This window comes from Carassius gibelio, chromosome A11 (assembly GCF_023724105.1).
Source record: "Carassius gibelio isolate Cgi1373 ecotype wild population from Czech Republic chromosome A11, carGib1.2-hapl.c, whole genome shotgun sequence".
Classification (NCBI taxonomy): Eukaryota; Metazoa; Chordata; class Actinopteri; order Cypriniformes; family Cyprinidae; genus Carassius; species Carassius gibelio.
This window is the reverse complement of record NC_068381.1, coordinates 14,018,623-14,041,356: the sequence shown is the minus strand read 5'-3', so window position 1 is coordinate 14,041,356 and position 22,734 is coordinate 14,018,623. Positions and strand designations below refer to the sequence as shown.

The following is a 22,734-nucleotide window of genomic DNA, read 5'->3' as shown; positions in this document are numbered from 1 at the left end:
TTGTTTATGTCGTTCATCACATACTTTTTATTCAGGAAGGACTTTGCAATGAATGTTTTGCAAATTAAAAGAGTTCATCCAAAAATGAAAATTAGCCTATATACATTACACACTCTTAAAGCTGCGGTAGGGAACTTTTGACACTCTAATAAACAGAACTGCTTGCGTCTTGCGGAAGAACATCGTAGCCGGAACTACTTCTCTCTGTTTATGTCTATGAAGAATCACAAAGGTACTGGGTTACTCCGCTGCGGTATCCCCGAAGCAATCTAAAATAGTCAGAATATAAACACTTATTATAGATGTACCCTAGTGATTCAGGACAAGCTAAAAACACGGTTTGGAAAATGGATTCATGGTGTACTCACTTATTATATAAATTTTTCTACATTTTGAACACAAACAAAGTTAAGGACCGCAGCTCTGATTGGTTGTTTTTTACCGGGAGCGATGGTATTCCTGCAAATGGCAATAGGACCACTGGGAGGAGCCAGAGAAACTTGATTTTTTTCACAGATTATCTGTCTCATATTCTACTTTCAGGACATAATGACAGGTTTAATAAATATGTTAAAAATATTTTTTTACAAAAGTTCCCTACTGCACCTTAAGTCATCCTAGGTCCATATGACTTTCTTCAAGGCAAATCCAATCAGAGTTATGTAAAAAAATTGTCTTTAGGGTAATCTTTCAAGCTGTTTAATGGCACTCAGAGGATGTTGCATGCATCAGTCCAAAATAAGTTAAATAAAACATGCCCATCCCACTGATCTATAATATAGAATTGGATTGCTCATGACGTCAATAAAGTGAAGCCGCCGCGCTGCCATATTGGTAATCCCTAGTGTGCGAAAACGTTCCATTGAATTAATAGGAATTTGTATGATTTTAATGAGAAAACATCACCTAACAAGTCAGCGTTCATAAATATGAAGTATCTCTGTACTTTTTTTACAATGCGAAACCCCTAGGCATGTAAACGGTTATTTTTTAAATGTCGGGAATTTCCCCTACTTATTAAAAAGCTACCGTTATTACAGTAGTGAGCATCATGAACATAATAAACATCAGACGGACACGACCTCAACATATAAAACAAACGAGTACTCATTCTGAAATCTGAATTTATTCAGAGAAATAACTGACTATATACAGTACGGATTTAAGAAATAAATACAAAGCTTTATTTCCCAGATAGTAAATTAAAATTTTATTTTATTATAGAGCGATATTAACAACATAATTGTATTATTTATTGTAATATATTAAAATCCATTTCTGATACTAATACGTTCATGTTTAATAATTCCTGAATAATTTTGTTCATAAATAAATAAGCCATTTTTGTGTTGGATCAGTTACCTGTGTCGTCAGTGTGCAGCAGACACACCCACCTCAATGATTTAAATATATTGCTTATCCTGCCCCAAAAGACGGTAAACACTGCAGATAACAAGTAAACATTACTTTATTACACACAAGATAAAAACGAGTCTCGTTTGACTGATTTGCTTCAAATCCAGTTGTTTTAGGACAGTGGTTTGAATGTAACTCAGTGGTGCTCTCTGCTGGTAGGGATTAATAAAATGGCGGACCGAACACTTCCGGTGACTTCACTGTCTGTTGGCAGTTTAGAACGCAATGAGCGATCCAGTTATATATATAGATCAGTGGCCCATCCATAAAAAAAGTGTCCTCCTGTAGTGAATCAATGCATTTTTGTAAGAAAAATAACCATATTCAAAACATAAATCGCTTGAATCTAGCTTGCGCCAACAGTTGTACATGGAGGAGGACATATGGGGTCGGCGTTGCGCATGCGCTTGTGTGTTTCGTAAAAACCAACGTTTGTTAACAGCAGCTTTATTTACTTTAGCAAAGGAAAACCAGTCTCCTTTTTGCTTATATCGAAATCCTCTGACATTCTTCTTTACAAATCCTCGTTTTGTACTTTTCTAATTAGAGACCATTGTTTTGATCGCTGCCCTGCACTTCAAACATAAAGAGAATGTTGTGGCGTCTGTCCATTGCAAGATAGAGCTGATAAACCACAACTAGGGCCCTATGATTTCCGCGATGAAGAAAACGCGGAGGGAATCCAGTCATAAAAACGGAATTTACAGTTTAACGCGGAATGGCATGGAATTTGCCAAATTTTGAATTAATTAATCAAAAATAGCTCATTGCACTTACATCAAATCATGTTATGGACTAATATCTGTAAATATTAAGCCGGAACAGTCTTTTTTAAGCAAGCACAACATTTGTTCATTGTTTTGATTTCATATCATGTAAAAAAAATAATAATATATATATATATATATATATATATATATATAATTTTTTTTTCAGCATTTTGAGTCTTTTTTCGCAGAATAATAATTTATCACATCAATAAAAATCTACTTTTTAACAATATAGTAGAGATAATTCACCAAAAATACAAATCGCAACTGATAATAAACATCCCACTAAATGACACAATTTACAATAAAAACTCCACAAAACACACTAACTACCCTCACCAAACAGCCATCTTTTTACCATTCTTTTAAAACTCAAAAAATCTTTTACTCCCTTTATTGAAACTGGTAATTTATTCCATGCTATAGCACTAGTATATAAAAAAGAATTTTTCCCCACCAAACTCTTAAATTTACATGGACAAATATTAAAATACCTACCCCTAGTTTTATATGAATGCTGCTGACTCTGCTGCTGCTGAATAATTTTCTAAATACCTTGGAACCACATTATTGACAATCCTATGTGTCAGACCGATTTTTTTAAATATCACCCTTTTTTCCACAGTCAATATCCCCAACTCCTTAAAACTTTCACTATGTAAATGCGCCCTAGAATGTACTTTTAAAATTATCCGAACTAATTTATTTTGAGCCTTTTGCAATTTTCTTCAAAACTTGGGAACAACCATTATACCAAAGGGAGGAAGCCTAATCAAAATGAGGTTGAATCAAGCTGCTAATAATTGCTAATAATTTTAAAGAGTGAATGTCTAATAGACCGGCTTGCCTCGCTAAAAACTTAATTTTACCACATATTTTTATAAATGCCTTTCTAGCCATCAAATCACCCGTTAATTTATTATCTATCAAACAGCCCAAATAGTTTACTACAGATTTTACCTCTATGGCCTTACCATTTATCTTAATTAAAAAGGTATCATCCTTATTTAATTTCATTTTAGATGCAAAAAGAATGGCCTCAGTCTTTCCTGCATGTAGGGATAGTTTATTATCTAAAAACCATTTAGACATCACCTATAGTTGCAAAGTCATCTTTTCTTCAATGACCCCCTTGTCCTGATGAGATATTAAAACCGCTGCATCATCTGCATACAGAATAAGTTCCTCTGAGCAAGCTGCTTTAAGATCATTTATATATAAAAGAAAAAATAAGGGACCTAAAATACTCCCTTGAGGAACTCCAGAGTTAATAAATAAAGGATTAGACAAAATACCTTTAATGTCTACCCTCTAGCATCTATCATCAAGGTAGGACTGAACCCACCTAAGAGAATTCTCATCAAAACCAACTGCCTTTAACTTGTACAGTAAGATTGTATGGTCTACAGTATCGAATGCTTTCTGTAGGTCCAACATAACCATTCCACAGAATTTACCATTGTCAACCGCTTTCCTTATTTTATCAGTCATATATAATATACAAGTCTCAGTTGAATGTAACTGCCTAAAGCCAGACTGTAAATCATATAAAATATTGTTTTTTCTAATATATTTTCCAATTTGGTCATGTACAACTCTTTCCAATATCTTAGACATTGCACCCAAAACAGAGACAGGCCTGTAATTAGCCATATTTAACTTACAACCCTTCTTATATAGTGGTATAACTCTAGCACTCTTAAACTCCTTTGGTATTATTCCTTGTTCAACTGATAAATTTAAGATATATGCTACATATGGAGCAATTACTCTAGCGGAGTCCCTAAAATTTTTTAAAAGGAATATTATCAATCCCAGAAGCTTTATTTGTTTTTATTTCATTTAAACATTTAAAAACCTCACTTTCAGTTACTGGTTTCAACTTAAAAGAATCTTGAATAATTCCACGCTTCCCATAAAAAGATTTCACTTGTGCCTTGTAATAAAAATCAGGCCTTTCTGGAAGTTGGTTATATAATTTATTAGCTAATGATATGAAATAATGATTAAAAGTTTCAGCAACCTCCATTGGCTTAGAAATTAAAACCCCCTCCACCTTTAGGTTGATATTTAGAGACTTTTTCTTAGAAGCATTTGAATAACCTAAATTCTTTAGCACACCCCATAGCTTTTTTGGCTCATGTCGATTTTCATTTATCTTATTTTTAAAATAATTTCTTTTTGCTTCTCTTATCAAATCCCTAACTTCGTTTCTTCTTAATTTATAAATCTCAAAACTCCTATCTTCCAAATAATTTTTAAACTTTTTAAAACTATCATTCCTTAATTTAATCCTCTGTAATATATCATCACTAATCCAAGGTTCTGATCGCTGTTTAATTCTTACATTCTTATACGGAGCTACCCTGTCTAGTACCTTACTAAATACTTCCTTAAAACCCACCCAAGCTTTATCAACATCTTTGCAATTCAATACACAAGACCAATCAACTTTTCCCAGTAAATCACAAAATAACGCTGGACAATAATATTTCATTGATCTCACCGATATTGTATTATGACCATTATATTTTATCTTCTGCACTTTTATATATATATATATATATATATATATATATATATATATATATATATATATATATATATATATATTAAACAATGATCACTTATACAACAATCCATAACACCACTTCAGCCTATTTTCTTTGTGTCAGATACTAATATCACATCAATAACAGACTGCGTTTTTGGCGTAATTCTAGTTGGCACCGTAATAATTTTTCAAAACAAAAAAATCACAAAATTTTTTAAAAGACTTATACATCACAGAGTCACTTTTTAACATATCTGTATTTAAATCCCCACAAATTATAACTTCCGAATCATGGTGTTTCAAACAATCATTTAAGACCCCCTCCAACAATTCATAAAAATCCCTCTGATCCGGAGGACGATAAAGTGACCCAACTAAAATGGGCTTACTCTTAGGTAATAAAATGTCCACCCACACGGCCTCAATAGAAGCACTGGCCAAATCATTTCTATCATTAAACATCAAATCCGATCTGACATACACAAACACCACCACCTTTACGATTTCGATCTCTTCTTATCAAATTGTAATTTGCTATTTCAATTTCAGAATCCAGAATCGAACCGTCCAACCAAGTTTCACTACACCCTAGTACCGACAAATTAAGCTGCGAACATAACAGTCTTCTCTCAGAGATCTTTGGAAGTATGCTCCTAACATTTAAATGAGCAATAATTAGACCATTTTTGGTTTTCCTTAAGTCAATATCACAAGCAACATCCTCCCGAAATGAGCTAACTGGCTCATCCAGATGCTTGTGCTGCTTTAATATGCTGCTTTTACTTCTAGGTTTGTATAATAAGCTGCTCAAGCAAGCGGCAAAACACTACTTTTCTTGTTAAAATATTTAAAATTAAAAGACCACAGACAGAAACAGTCTCGTACCTTTTGCATTTAAATCTTTATCACAAGCTATCCCACGGGTCTTAATGAACTTTGTTTTTCTGCCTCCATAAAAGTGAATATATATATATGGTAACACTTTAGAATAAGGTTCCATTAGTTAATGTTAGTTAATGTATTAATTAACATGAACAAACAATGAATAATACATTTATTACTGTATTTATTCATCCTCGTTAATGTTAGTTAATGAAAATACAGTTATTCATTGTTAGTTCATGGTAATTCACAGTGCATTAACTAATGTTAACAATGACAACTTTTGTTTTAAATAATGCATTTGTAAATGTTGAAATTAACATGAACTAAGACTTATAAATGCTGTAGAAGGATTGTTCTTGCTTAGTTCATGTTAACGAAAGTAGTTAACTAACATTAACTAATGGAACCTTATTCTAAAGTGTTACCATATATATATATATATATATATATATATATATATATATATATATATATATATATATATATATATATATATATATATATATATATATATATATATTAGGGGTGTCACGATTCTCCAAATCCTCGATTCGATTGCATTTTCGATTCTAAGCTCACGGTTCGATTCGATTCTCGATTTTTACATTTATTCTTTTTAAAGCACAGATTGTCATTTTTCAAACTAGACTTTTATGCAATATAATATCTGACCTTTGTTTGCAATGTACCACACTACATTGTCAAATTTAAAACTTTTATTAACAACATAATGTAACAATAACTTATATCTTTAGTCAATTGAAAACTTAAAATAAACTGCCATCCAGTTTCTCTTTTGTAAGTGCAGTCTTCTTCACAAAAGATGATATTCAAGTTCACAACAAAACAAACAAAAACAATAAAAAATGACTAAACTAACCTTCAAATATTACAATGTATCTATTTAAAAGATTAAAGATAAAACACTTGTTAAACACTTCACTGTCATTCATTTAGATTTATATATATATATATATATATGTGTGTGTGTGTGTGTGCATCATTACAGTCTGTAAAATATGTGTATCTCTTATTACAAGACTGCAATCACTAGCAATCAGAAGAATTCCAGTTAATCAAGTATCTACAAAAGATCTACTCTATAAACAATGCATTAAATTACATTAAAGACAAAATGAAATTAAACAAGCAAATGAAATGATAACTCACATGAATCTGGTCCACTGAGGAAGTCATGGGTCAAGTCAAGTGAATTATTAATCATTTTCTAACAGGCGTCGAATACTGACTTTAGGAAAAGGGGAATAACCAATGACATTTGAGATAACAACTAAAACAGCAAGCCCCGCCCCACGACTGACAAAAATAAAATTGTTCGCACGAGCAGAGGTGAGATGATCGAGCGCGAGGATGTGGGGAATGAGCATGCGCGGCGCGCGCGAGGGCTTTTATTGCCCGCGAGGGCTTGTATTGCGCGCAGAGTACATGACGCGCGCGCGCGAGAGTTTGAAATGAGCTCGTGGGCTCCCGTTTCTTCGCATCCGATTCAGTTTTCCTCTCGCGGAAGCCATATAGCGCGCGTGCCAGCATCAGTTGTATGCTCGGTTATTTTTGTCATTGATTTGCCGTCATACAACATGGGGGCGTGGCAGCATCGACGATTCCATTTTTTAATTCGAAGTTTGAGATTGTGACTTAATTTCGATCGATTTCGATTTAAAATCGAAATCGTGACACCCCTAATATATATATATATATATATATATATATATATATATATATATATATATATATATATATATATATATAGTTTTCCTTGTTTATCTAAAAGTGCACTTTTTCTTGTTTTAAACCTAGCCAAAAACCCATGTGTTGCATGTGGAACACAGTAGGCTTTAATTAGTATACATTTTTTGTGAAATCACTGCATTTTCATGTCAATCCATGTTAATTTCTCCTGCAAACAATGCGCTTTCACTTTAATTCAGCACTTGCAGCACAGCAAAAATAGACTCGGTACGTAAACGATCGCTGCACTGCTGCAGACGCACTGCTCCTTGAATGCACTGATGGACCGCAACCTGGTGCAGTATGAACTAGGGCTGCACAATATTGGGAAAAAATGACATTGCAATATTTTATTTTTCTGCGATATATATTGCGATATGAAATCTAATCTAATTTTGTCTTACAAACAAAAATGGGGTGAGCACACTTCTCAATTTAAATGATTTAAACATCGACACCATCGTGTCAATTGATTAATATGCGCGAGGGAGAGAGAGAGCAAGACAGCGCTTGTGTTGTTTGAAGACAGTGAGCGTGCGGCCAGGCCTCGCTCGCACTCTCTCTCTCTCTCTCTCTCTCTCTCTCTGCCCTGTTAAACTTACAGGACTTAAAAACACATGCAAATGATAAACTTTCACTCTATGATGGTTAAGCTGTGCAATTAATCCGCGAATCACATTCGTCAAGGGCCGGGGAGCAGCTGGTCTGTACAGTTAATGAATAACGGATCAACTACAACAGCCTACATCGCACATCCTGCAATGTGACTATTGTGGATTCGTACATCGCGATATCAATGCTTAAACGACACATCGTGCAGCCCTAGTATGAACGCTGGAATCTGTTAACATGGGTGCGTGAAAAAAATATGTAACGCATAAGCAGTGCAGACGGAGTATGTATGAAACAGGCGTTATAACGTAACTTCAGAGCACTGCTGTGTTGACCCTCACCATGCCTCGCAGTGTCGCGTGGCCACGGCACAGCATATTGTTCGTTCCGAACATTGAGAAATTAAATACATTGGTATGGCACTATATTAAAAATTAATCTTGTAACGAAAATATACACCGGTTTTCAGTATGAACCAGTATACCGTCCAGCATTAAAAGTGAAAACCAGGCTTTAGTATGACTTCATGTTGTCAAAAGACCCGGTACTTCGGTACCAAGTCTGTACTAAAAAAATTTAAATGTCACGGTACCAGGTTTCTTTAAGTACCTGTGGTACTAAGTACCGGGTCAACCCGGTTCGTGGCGCATACAGCGCTTTGATTTCCACGAAGCAGAATTTTATTTTTTTCTCTTCATTAGCATATTTTTGGTTCCGTGACAACAATAGTATGACTGTTTATGTATAAACTAATGATGAGGCAATAATGATTAGCTTTTTATGATTTAACCCCTGGAATTACAATGCCACTGTTGTTGGACGTGCTGAGTGTTCTGCATGTCTTGACTCTAGTGGAGTGTATTATTGCTCAAAGGCACACATGCACACACACATACTATTCAGAAGCTATGAGAATGGGACCAAGAGAGAGAGAGAGTGATGGAGAAAATAAGCTGACCCATTTCATTTAGAGAAATTAGTGATTTTGAAGGTGAAGAGGTGTAACAATTCATTTGTTTTCAAGATCGACTGATCACAAATCCTGCAGATGTGCTGCATCCATCATGAAATATGACTTCTAACTAGACCTGCACCATTCGATCAACCAGGGATCGGAACCGGCTGATTTTCCTCATGATCTGCCCAGATCGGTGACTGGCTGATAAGTCTCACTACTTTCTGATTTCGAGGCCAAACCGTTTTGTGCGTTTAGTGCTTCTATTGCACATTATTTTAGTAATTCCTGCAGGTTTTGCGCTACACCATAAAATGAGTGGCTAACTGCGCTAAAATGTTCAAATACATACAATTATTTTCAAAATGACCATTTTGATGCTGTCTGTCATGTTAACCATAGAACAAGAGACAAAGAAAACCACTTTCTTCTCTTGACTGAATACGTTTTTATAAATTTAAGGGTATGCATTAATTTGTATTTAATTTTTACAATGAATACTACAGAAAATTAAATTTGATCAACATTTACATTTGATTGCTTTAATTTCTGTAGTATTTCTTACCTCAATAAAAACGTACTTAACCTAAAAACTTTGTTTCATAGCTCTTAATTTTATATTGCATTTGCTATTTTTCTTCTTTTCTTCTTTTCTGAAAATAAAACTTTGCAATGAAGAAAATGTAGATTTTTATTTGTGTATGCTGTCAATTATAGCTCATAGAAAAAAAATTCAGAATCAGAAATCAGTATCAGCAGATCACACTAACAAAAAATCGGAATCAGTCAAGAAAATTGCATTCGGTGCATCTCTACTTTTAACTAATAAAGCCTCTATGATCAGTTGAAATTCATGAATTTGCGATTTGTCAAAACTGCATGTTGTATTTGCACACATGCCCCTGCCACATATGACATAATTGGCTTGTTATGATCTTTTCTGCCATTATAAGATGAATGAGAGTTAAATATAAACTCAAACTATTAAAACAGACTGGTGACAAGAATGTTGCTCACACAAGTCTCTGAGGTAACCGTCATTGGTCTAATTTTTTTGGTCTGATATAACTGGGGTGACAGCACACCAGGGTGTCCTTGGGTGTGTGCAGGGTCTGTTAAACTGCTGTTGTGTTGAATATGATTGTGTTATAGAATAGCTGTACCAGGAATGTGTGCCACTCTGTCACTCGTCACTTCATGTGTCACCTTGCTGTCGTACCACTTCCACATCTGGAAGATACTGTTTCTGGACCAATTTAGGTCAGGGTTTGTTTACTGCTGAACTAGGTGTGGGTTTGTTTACTGCTTAACTAGGTGCATGTCTTTCAGTCTGGATGACTTGTTTCTTGTTTTCTGTTTGTCCGTGGATGGTTGATCTTGGTGTGATTTGGATTTATGTTCGCAAGATGATTTTTGGCATTGATTTGCAAAGGGTAAGAAGAATCATTTGTATTAGGGCTGCTCGATTATGGCAAAAATCATAGTCACCATTATTTTGGTCAATACTGTAGTCACGATTATTTAACACGACTATGAGGAGGCCATATGACCAAACCTTCATATGAGTGATTTATTTAAAGATAGTGATACATATTAAATATGTATTTCCTGTAAATAAGGTTGCTATGACATGTATTGTAGAGACCAGCGGAATTTCAAACAAAAAACGAAAAGTCCTCAAAATTATTGAAAATAATTAAACTGTAAGTAATGATACAGCAAAGGGAAAAAAACAATAGATTAAAAGATACAAATGAAACAAACGTTTTTTTTTTTTTTTTTTTTTTTTTTGGAAGTCTCAATAGTTGTTAATACTTTAACCCTTGTGCATTGTTAAAATTCACTACCCTTTCGTTATGTTCAGGATGAAAACATCCACAAAATTGCTGTAAAAATGTATCTGATCTATCAGAAATGTACCGATTTTTTTGTTTTGTTGCATAAATCTATTAATCAACCTCACTCCTGAATTAGGGCTGTCACCTTTGTGAAAAAAATCTTTTTCGATTTTCAAGACGTGTTCATTGAATCGATTGTAAAAATCAATTTTCCATGTCAAAAAAAAGACGTTTTCTTTTTCAACGTCAAATATCGGACGAACGTAAAGAGAGCGCTGGAAACGCACAAGTCAGCAATATTTCTTATTTATTGGCATTAAAGGGGGGGTGAAATGCTCGTTTTCACTCAATATCCTGTTAATCTTGAGTACCTATAGAGTAGTACTGCATCCTTCATAACTCCAAAAAGTCTTTATTTTTATTATATTTCTAAGAGAAAGATAGTCTGTACCGTTTTTTCCCGGAAAAACATGAGCGCCTGGAGGCGTGACGTGTGGGCGGAGCTAAAGAATCACGAGCACGAGTAAGCTTTTGCGTTAAGAGTGTTTGGAAGCTGTGACATTACCGTTAGGAAAGAAAACATCAACCAGATGAGCAGCAGCAGCAACGACTACATCAGGACGTCTCTATGTAGTGTGTATTGAAACTGTATATATTTGCTTTAACGGGTTTGGAAAATGACTAAGTTCCACTTTGTCGTCTTTTTTTTTTTTTTTTTTTTTTTTTAAGCTGTACATGTGGAAAGTGCAGTTTGATGACAATATCGCATGTTGTTTACTTGATGTGCTTACGCACCTAAGTTAACAACACCGAGATATTTGAAGCAGTTTTACTCACCGCCTGCGGTTCCAACACACGATCGTGACCCTTTTTCGTTGGGACTGCATTATCCTAAAAGAAATAAACAATATGCAAATCCGGCGTCAAACTGGGCCTTGTTTGTAAAACAAGCATCTTCGAAATGCAGGGAACAAACAAAAACACTTGCACAACTCCGTTGATGCTCTGTAAAAATAAACTCCATCCACTGGTCCCTTAATGCTGTTTTTTTTGGTAATCTATGCAGGGTTGTCTCGCCCTGGCAACCAAAAACACACTTCTTTTGTGACAAATCGGTCTCTCGCTCTGATCAGTGAATGTCTCTGTGCTCTGCTTTATGGGAGCGCGCGCTCTTCCGGGAGAAGTGCCCTTAGGACCCATATAAGGAAGTTCCGCTCCATCATCACATTCAGGCAAATCAAAAATCCCCAAGATTATTTTAAATAATGATCAATCCTTTTCAAACAACTGTTCAAAAAAATTAAACTTTAAATGGACTTTAACAGGCCATGTGTGTTTTCTTTTTATTGAATGTAACCGACACTTAGTCTAGGCGTCAAAAAGGTTAGGGCCATTACAAATTTATTGGACAGGAAAACAAGTCGATAAACATTATCGGGGTCCAGAGCAGGGTGTTTTTTATTCACTATATGTCCAGCTGTTGAGAAGACGCGCTCCGACCGCACTGATGTACCAGGGACACTCAGGTACAGCTGCGCAAGGTGGGGGTATTACCGGTCGCTGTCAGCTTGCAATGGTCCTTTTCATAACTCAGAATCTCCTGTAATTAGATGCGCAGATGAGGCGAATCGCAGCGAGACTTCCAGACGCGCGTAAACCTGTCTTTACATTAACTTAACATTGAAATCATTCACGCCAGATGCTCTATTCGCTTTTGGTGTGAACGCAGCATAAGAGGTCGCTTTCGACGTCACTGGATTTTATAGGCGCGTATTTTCTGTCTAGCTTTCGCAAGGCATTCTGCACTTTCGGAATTCTTTTTCTTCAAACAAAATGATTTTTCAATATAAAATGTAATTGTGGCTGGATATTTTTTTAACTTTTTATCACAGTCTTGGGCATGTCAAAGATTAGTAACAACATTGGCTTTGATGCATTGTTAGTTTTTGTGCAGCATTAGATTTACATGTTTTCTCCCTCATTTGTTGTTCGTGGCTGTTTTTGCTAGGGATGCACCGGTGGACCAGCCATAAATCGAAACCGGTCGGTTTTTGTTTAAAATACACGATCGGCAATCGGCCAGTTTTTGGTCTTTTTTCGGCCGATATTTCCGGAAGTATGCCCGCGTGCACAGACTATATTGTAATCATTTGCATTGTAATGTCATTTGTGTGAAAGTGTTTCGAAATCTGTGCGCAGGAGACTAGTGTTGCACGGTGCACCGATACTTCAAAAGTATCGCGATTCTCGGAAATTAAAAACGTCACGATTCCTAAATTTATTAGTATCAATACTTCAAGGAATGACTGCGTTCCAGATTTCTAAGAGATGTATTTCATGTTGGTGTGTGCAACGCATGCTTCCAGTGCCTCCCTATGGACGTCTGTGTTTTTTCTACTCATGCAAGCAGAAAAAAAGCACTATAGCGAATTGTTTGGTCAGACAGTTCATATATAATATTCACATTAATCGGGGATTAAACGTGGAGTTATGTTCTGTATGCTAAATATGAGCGTATCTGCACAGCACCTATAACTGCGCTTTGTATCTGCTGATTGCTGATCGAGATTTACATATCAGATGCTTGGCTCACTGACCTGGTATACTCATTCATTTAGTTCATAAACGAGATGTATCAGTTCATTCACTCTCACGAATGAGATCTCTCGATCTCGTTCAGTGAAGGGCTTATACTACATTCAACAAATCACATGCTCCGTCACATCTTGAGGTTTGAGTAACAGTTCACAGAGCTGTTCACGAGCTGCGCGTGTGCTGCTAATAGCGCCGTGCTCGTGCGCTACTGTGGAGAGAGGAACTTCAGTGAACGATAAATATGATTCTAGTACCAACGTATCTTCCGTGATGTCCCCGATGTGCGGGTCGGGGTGGGTAAAGAAATGTTACTTTATTTGCGGGCTGGGGCGGGCTAAATAATTTCATAAAAGCGGGACCCGCAGGTTGGAAAAAAACCGGACCCGCGCATCACTAGGCTGCATAAGCGAGCACATGTGATACTGTTGCCGCCGGTCCACGACTGGTAGAAAAAGACGACGCTCATTACAGCTCACTGGCTGAGTTTTCTCCTCTGAAAGAAAAGGTTGCACAACTGACAGAATAAGTTACAATATCTGAGATATTGCTGCTAAAAAAAATAATTATTTATTTTTTTATTTATTTGAATGTCATTGCTTAAATTGATATAATTTATCTTTTGACATTTAATCTTCTGACTTCAGAAACATTGTTTAATATAATTGCTGTTCATATTTTTATTCAAAGTTCACAATCAAGATAAATTTATTACTCCTATGTTTCTTATGATAACTGAGATAATGCTGCTAAATGTATTCTTTCTTTACCTTGAATGTCATTGCTCTATTTTATTTTTTATATTTTGATATTTCATATTTTGTTCAAATGTTTAATATATCTGCTGTTCATATGTTCATTTATTAGTGTGTTATATGATTAGAATGTTGTCCCAGTTTTAAAATAAAGCACAGCAATGATATTTGAGTGTATTTTCCCTTTTCAGGAAAAGTATCGAAAAAGTATCGAAATCACAATTCTTGACTAGGTATCGTAATGTTTAGAAATGGTCTAAACTGTGACAACTGAATTATTATTATTTTTATTTTATTTTATTTGTAAAGATGAATGAAACACTTTGCATCTTAGTTTTATTCGCACCAACATTATTTGATTTTAACAATTTGGAATAATGTATTTATATTGCATACCTTTATTTAGTCTCACTGGTGAAGACCTTTTTTTTATTTAAAACCAAATTTGAAAAATAAAATACTGAAATGCATCCCTAGTTTTTGCCCCATTGCCTTCCATTATAACAACATTTTATGATTGCAAAGCCATGACACCATAAAATCATGCATTCTTGATGGTAGGTGTTTTTCCTTGTTGGAAAGAGGTAAAATTTTTATGGTTGATCACTAGGTGGGACCATTAACCCTTTAGATAGGCCTGTGCAAAAAAGTTTAGTTTCTGGATTGTATATGGAGCTATATGAAGTATAACAGCATATTATTGTCTTTGTGTGTGAGAGAGAGAAAAAGTGTATGAGAGACCTTTGCGCACTTACTTGATGTATTTTAGAAAAGCAAAATGTACACCTCAGCTCTCAGAACTACATGGAGTAAACAAAAACAAAGTAAGTGTATTTATGCACCTGCTGCCTTTTAATGTTGGTGACACGTACAGACTAGTGTTGTCACAGTACCAAAATTTCAGTATTCGGTACCGATACCAGTGAAAATCCACCATTCTCTGTACCAATTTCGGTACCAAAGTAAAACACAAAAATATGCTAATTAAAAGAAAAACACACTTTTTAATCACAAACAAAATTAAACCAATTCATCTTTTTAGTAATTAACAATTGTGTTTAATGTTTTTCTACAAGTAATATAATTATGAAAAACAAGTAAACAAGTTTTTGGTAAATAAAGGGTATTTGCTATTAAAATTAAAACATGGAAGAAATATTGTGATTTTAATTGTTTAAAAAATAAAGTTTTATAAATTTTTTCAACAGTAGTAGCAGTATCACATACATTCAGGCGGCAAGGAAGTCGACCGGAAGTTGAAGTCTGCCGGGTGCCGCCATCTTGTAGCAAAACTTCACTTGCGTTGGCATCCCATTGACCTCCCATTCATTTTGGCGACACTTTGACAGCGAATAACTTTACATCTGAGGCGTTAAAAGACTCCCGTTTGTCCATTATTTATTTCTAAAGATACACGACAATGTATAAAGGGCTCCATTACCTTCTATGTTACATTATGGCCCCGTAGAAACAGTTTTTGTAAAAATAGGCTAACGATTGCGTCATAACCACTCGACTCTGTCGCATTAACGTACAGACAGGAGGAGAAGCTCGCAGGCAATTAACTTAATATGGCGTACTGGCGTTACATTTTAAAATACTATACAAAATAATTAATCAGAATACTTACTCCTGCTCACTCACGCCAAAGAACTCCCCGCTCAAGCTCGCCGTCTCTGCAAGATTAATGATGGCAGTTTGCACGCACAGCTACTAGAAGCTTTACAAATGTCAAGACAGGTTGCTGACGTCATCAAGCTTAGTTTAAGTCTGCGCGTCAGAAACGGAAGTGCTAAAAATAGCTAAAAACGGGCTTCACTTGTCTCAATTGAGTTCCAATGGGGTCGCTGTGTCCATTTCTTTTACTGTCTATGCATACATTCTACTAAATAATAGTAATATTTCTAGCACAATGCCTTTATGTAAAAATTAACTTTTAGTTTGACAGGCTACTTTTATTTTGACAATGGTTTTACTCAAATGAAATGGTAAAATGTTTGTGAAGTGACTCAGAACCTACTGTCTATGCTCAGAACAGTTCTGGTGATGTTTATGTTTGAGGAAGGTATGAGACGGCAGATGCTAAAATTACTGCAAGCGTAACGCAATTCAATCTATGTAGTAAACAAACCCGCACGTCTCTGCCATTCATTCATTCACACAGAGAGGCGCAGAACATGCAGGATTCATATTTAAACCAACTTTTGCGGCTTAACATTGACAGATACTGATCCATATGGAGATTTAATTTGATTAATTTATGCTTACTTTGACAAATTCCGTGACTGTCCATATTAAAATGTAAGTTTCATTTTCATGACTGGATTTTGAGATTCCGTCCGCATTTTCTGCTTCGTGGAAATCATAGTGCTGTATGCGTCAAGAACCGGGTTGACCGGGTACTCTGTACTCGGTACCTCAGGTACTTAAAGAAACCTGGTACCGTGACATTTTAATTTTTTTTAGGACTGACTTGGTACCAAAGTACCGGGTCTTTTGACAACACTAGTACAGACTAAACAAAACTGAGGTACATGGATTTAAACACTTGCATGCCATCCTGCTGGTCATTTGATTGAGAAGAGCAGCAAGCAACACGAGAAAGGGCTTGACTTGTATCGAAGTTTTAGAAATTATTGTGCAGCTTGACCCCTCAAGCAAGCTGCAGTTAATTGGAAGTTGGTGTTGCATGTTGGTTATAATAAACTGTTCATAATCAAAAGGTGTATGTCTCCATCATTTTTCATGGAAATATTTCATTTGTGATGCTTCAGAAGATTGTAGTTCTTTCCCTCATTTAAGGGATAGTGACCCAAAAATGTGTTAGTGTTAGCATGCCTACCAGCAATTGGATGAACCCACTGCTCAAGGTGTGTGTTTACTGGGTGTGCGTGCTTTTTGGATGGGTTAAATTCAGAGCACGAATTCGGAGTATGGGTCACCATACTTGGCTTTATGTCACTTCACTTTCTTTAAATAATCAAAATAAGTTTGGTGCTTTGTTACTTTTAATCAGAAAAAAAATTATCAGCTTTGGAATTCTATTAATTTTATCACGAAATATAAACGTGTTTTTTTAGCCACAGAAAGACAAAATGTAACGTAAAGTCAAAATTACCTCAGGAATGACATTCATTGTACATAAACTTGATAGTCAGCTATAAAAACTAACTCTAGAGAGAAGCATTGTATTACTTTTATTTTAATTTACATAACCTTGAGGAAATCGGTCATGGGAGTGTGCAGGGAGACTTCAGATATAAAACCACGGACTTGTTTGGAAATGTTTACTCAGTGAAATGATGGCGTGGTGGCTTCACTTATATTATGTCTTGAGCAGTTCAGTTCATTTCTATATTAGTATTTGTAGCCATTGTGGTGTGGCTACAAATAACAGGATTGGCTACAAATAACAGGATTACAGCTGGCTGTTATTCTCTCTATATCTATAACTGTGGAAGACTGTGTCGGTGTGGATGAGCATTTTCTACACCGAGCGTTGTTGCGCCTGATCGTAGTTTCAATTGGTGCAACAGGTGTAAATATTTATATTAAAGCGTGATGTTGCAAAGCCAGGCGCAGGGCTTATACCCAGCTTTTTTATGTCTAGCTGGTGCAACTGGCCCCTGGACGGTAACTGTTGAAATTATTATGGCGTGCTGTGGTAGTGCAGTAAGAGGGTTTATGTGTGCTGAAGTAAGCTGAATAAAGAGGATTACAGCTGGCTGTTATTCTCTCTTTCTTAGGCCCATCTTAAGCCTGAGCTCCATCAACAGACTCATCTCAATTCAACACACCTGAAGCTTTGTTTTCGTTTTATAACGGTTCATTTTAGACTTTGTAAAGTTTTTATGCAACTTTTGCCATGTTTGTTTGTCCAGGGCAGTTTGCAAAATTAGTGGGGCAAATTTGATCAAGAAAATAAAAAAAAGTTATTTACTTGCTGTGTCATCTAATGATGTTATGAAAAATGTAATGTAAATGTTCCCGGAAATTACTTGACCCTTGGCTGCCAAAATCAAGCATCATAAACCAAACATGAGCACACCATGTTGTCACTGTGTGAATCTGTACCACTGTCATGTATAATGTGACAACCAATTTTCTCCACAGCCAATCCTGAACTTTGAACCGGTGGAGGCCAGGCTGGACTAATGGTAGGAGACATGATTTACTTTGTCATTATGTTACTTTGTCATATTTGTCTTTTGAGATTTTGATCCAATGTGAATAGTTCTGTGTCAATCTAAACTATTTTGAGCATGTCCGAAACAAATAAGCTGACCTGAGTTTTAGATGGGTTGTGCTTCATGGACAGGTGATTGGATGCTAGGCCACCTGGGGTTGTAGTAATGCCTCGGCTCCACTGAGGGTTTGTCACCTCTGCCTAATTTCACCTTTTGTGTTTAACAACATCAAACCCATAACTTATCACCTCTACTCACCTTAGATTTACGTAAGGGCTGGACGATTAATTTAAATAAAACCTTTATGGCTTAGAGCAGGGGTGCCCAACCCTGCTCCTGGTGATCGACTCTCCTGCAAAGTTTAGCTCCAATCCTAATCAAACACACCTGAAGCAACTAATTAAGGTCTTCAGGCTCACTTAAAAATTAAAGGCAGGTGTGTTTGATTAGGGTAGGAGCCAAACTTTGCAGGAGAGTCGATCGCCAGGAGCAGGGTTGGGCACCCCTGGCTTAGGGTGGGTGTACACGGTGCGAATTCGGATGGTCGGAAGATCGTATGTCCACGCACACGGCATGAGTGAGTTTATCTGAAAATCGTACGGACGAGATGATATACGACACGATTTTACAACCTGCGAATTCCAGAAGCAATCGCACGAAGTTGATAGACGCGTTCGGCTTGAAGCACCGCAGCACGCCCAGAAGGATCACTGTATGACATTAAAGTACAGCGAGAGCGATAAGAGAGCACACATATCCAATGCATTCAAATCGCTCTCGCGGTACTGTTATACAGGTGATCATTCTGTGCATGTAGCGCTGCTTCGAGTGGAACGCGCCTAATATAACTGCTCTCCCTCTCTCATAACTGCATATAAAATATTGATACGAGCCGTGACTGTTTCCTACACGTACAGGTTATTTTTCAGCAATAGGAAACCGGGACGTTTGGTTACCCTGTGTGTGTGTTCTTGTATATGGTTTATAAATATCTGAAATGGGTATTAAAATGTAAACATGGTTTATGAGGACAATTACTGTGCCCTCGTAAACCAAATGGCTTTAAAAAATACTATACCGTGTTTAATAGAAAATTTAAAAATGCATTTTCCGTGATGGATACAGGTAGTGTATGGGGATATACCGTTACGTTTATGGAGAGTCCCTGTAAACTACATATGCGTGTGTGAGAGAGAGAAGGCGAGAGAGAGAAGGCATTGGAATACGTTGCTAGAAACATCATACAGCGCTCGCTGTTGCTGACAGACTTCAGCTGCCGTCTTCATATTTCTTCTTCTGTGGTTTTCCTAGTTCGTGATTGGTCAACTTCAGATAAATCAACAAATCGGCTCGTTCAACCGCACAAATGGCACGAAATCAAACCGATAGCTCACAAACTTTTTAGACATGTTTAAAAATGGTCGGGAAGTGCTCGTAAGCCGCTCGGCTCGTAATTCATCGCAAATGATACGAGCCGCGAACATACGAGAATACGCGATTTCCACACGATTGAAAAAAAATTGCATGCGAACTCGTACGACAGCAAAAATCACACCGTGTACGCCCGCCTTTAGAGTGATGACAGCTCCGGGGTGTTAATAAAGGCCTTCTGAAGCGAAACGATGCGTTAGTGTGAGAAAAATATAATTTTTTTATAATTTATAAACCGTAATCTTCAGCTTTCAGTCGCTCAAGCAGGCATGTTCACAAGGCGTTTGAGCGTATGCCCTAGGCGTAGCCAAAGGCGTAATGTAAGCTCTGGGGGGAGAGTGACAAACACGATCAAATCACTAATTTATTTGAATAATTATGTCTTTCAGAGTGAATCATGGTAGCAATTCACAAATTTTTCCACTGGTGCTTGCAGCGTCCCAGAGCGTTTTGGTGTTCAGTAAATGCAGCTCCACACAAATCCATCTCTTCATGTGCTCTGGGTTGCTCTAACTTGTAATGAAAAGCACTTGCCAGCAAAACAGAAGTTTGATAGTTTAATGACGAAAAATTTAGAAGACAGCCATAAATATTAGTATTGTCATTTTACAGTTGTGATGTATATTTTATTAGTAATAATAATAATAATGATAATAATTATTATTTTATAGCCATCTTAATGAATAATCACAACATTTTTGCCAAATTGTTCAATCCTACTAACAAGCACAGCTAACTTGGATTTTCATTCGCAACCACAATTTTTTTTCCCTTAAATATAGCAGCTCTACATAGCGGCGTTCAAATTTGCATTGATTTCCGTTAAAGGGTCTGAAATTTTGTATATACTGTGTTGCTAAAGAAGTGATCTAACATCATTTGACCCAGAGACCCTTCATGCATTTCAGAAATTGGCACCCACATGTTTTCTTTGTAGTTCTGTCATACCTCATTCGCTTGGCAAAACCCATGGCTGTAGACTGCTAGTGGTCTGTCAGTAGTGATATTGCTAATGTAGTTTTAGTTGGTTGGCTCGGAACCTTCAAGGTGTGGTTTATTTAATCTGTGACCTTTGCCTTCACTCTCATGAGGCAAGACATAATTGTGAATGAAAATGCAATCCATGCAACAGGCCTAAGCTGAAAAAATGTCAGCTGCATCCTTTTGTTTTTGAGCCAACCAGTGTGGCGGTGTTGTGATTTGAGCTCATGTAGTTGTTGCTTGTGTTCCATCGCTCACAGCTGCATGACATAATCCATTTTATTTTCCTTCTGTGGTAGACGTGCATGACTTTGCGCCAAACCACAGATGCATGTACACTCTCAGAGTCCACCTGACTGCTGCCTACCTCTGCTTTCTGGCTTTTGAAACTGCCTATCAGAGGGCTGGTGGAGGCGGGGCTTAGCTAAACCCCACCCCTGTGCTGACCCTCTGAGCGAGACTGGCGCCTCCTGATGGACCAGGGTGGTAGCGAGCAGCCTGGAACAGAGGAGCCAGACTCTGGGGGTCGAGCAGAGAGGGAGGTGAGCAGGAGGGTGTCCGAGCCTGATCATGGCCTGTCCAAAATTACTCACAATGCCTTGGAGAACATGGGCACACTGGGCCACGGTTTGAAGCACTTCTTCCAACCTCAGCGCAGACGCTCGTCTGTGTCGCCGCACGACTTCGCATCTTCCTCCACAGGCCCCATACTTGAGCCCCAAGAAGCGGGGCCAGAGTTGGGGGAAGTGCCTGCCTTGAAAGTTGCCGCCCCTAACTCTGAACCCTACACTTCCGCCCCCCCTGCAGCTCTGAGCCGTGTGCTGCTGCAAATTCGAGGCCCCCCCATGATGAAGAGAGGGACCAGCCTGCAGAGCCGCCGCAGCAAGGCAGGGGGGGGAGGGGAGGCCCCCCAGAAAGGCAGCCCCCAGATCCACAGGCGCAGTACTCAGGAGACATTGCTGCAGGTGGGACGGCCACGCTCCTCCTCCACCACTGATACACCCAGCAGCCCAGCTTTTTCGGACATGTTGCTGACCTCTGGCTACCACTCCACTGAGGAGGCTGATCGGGTAAGTGCCACATGAATGGCACAGGTTTGTCAAGGTGATTTCTTCAACGATTACTCTCTGGTGGTTGTTGTTGGTAGCCATGCTACCATTTCTCAAGGTTTCTTGGACAGACAAGTTTTAAACTAATATTTAGTGATGTTTTGGGTAGTAAAAAAAAAACTTCAAACTTCAAACTTAAAACTTAAATTCTTTTAATTTGGGAAAAAATATGTAATGCTGTTAAATAATTTTAAATGCATATTAAACTATAAAAAACTGACATTTTAAATGAGAAATTTTAATGTTAATATAATATAAAATGTTAAAATTCTCTACGATCTTTACAGTCTTAAAGGCTTTCAGTGATTTTGGGAAATGTAGTCCTGAACTACAAGCCCGACCGTGCATAAAGGAAAATAAAAATAATAATCCTTGATGTTGCGTTTTACAAAATATTCCAGCATGCCTTGCACATACAAGTAATCATTTTGCCAAGGGAAATGTGATCAGTGTTCAATAGGAGGTTATAGTAGGCTGATTGAAAGGTGGATTTGAATTTAACAGCAGTCTAGGCAGATGGCAATCTGTTTGAAAGAAACTCCAGGATGGAAGGACGAGTTGACAATACTCACAGGTCAGGTAGCTTGTATAGCAGGTCACTATGTTCTTAACCCCTGCTATATTTAGCCAAGTCTTTGGATGCACTTCAGTTCAGAGCACTTCTGAGCTTAATGTCGAAATCAGTGCCTTTTTGTGTTTTTTCTAACCAGGATGTGGGATTGGGGTAGCTCTTTGCTTTTATTTATCCTCAGGGATACAGTCGAGGTTAAGTTTGCTCTTGCATGACAGGTGAAGCAACTTTATTTAGAACTTCAGTTCAGATAGTTGCAAAACCAGTTACACTTCTGCTTAGCCTTTCTCCATTACTAGATGTTTTTTCCTGCTGCTCACTCAAAATAG

At 37.2% G+C, this 22,734-nt stretch overlaps 1 protein-coding gene across 9 annotated transcripts in view; it reads left to right on the top strand.

Annotated features, from left to right (window-relative positions):
* The window catches only part of LOC128022414 (transmembrane and coiled-coil domains protein 1), a 32,628-nt gene that overhangs the window by 2,124 nt on the left and 7,770 nt on the right, over nt 1-22,734 (top strand). For 4 of the 9 annotated variants that reach the window (XM_052609973.1, XM_052609969.1, XM_052609972.1 and 1 more), the window contains exons 3-4: nt 18,240-18,283; nt 21,025-21,795. In XM_052609973.1, the coding sequence (XP_052465933.1) occupies nt 21,199-21,795 (597 nt within the window). In that variant the 5' untranslated portion in view covers nt 18,240-18,283; nt 21,025-21,198. Of the gene's footprint in view, nt 1-18,239; nt 18,284-21,024; nt 21,830-22,734 lie in introns of those variants that run through there. The other 5 variants (XM_052609977.1, XM_052609976.1, XM_052609975.1 and 2 more) reach the window with 3 other exon arrangements.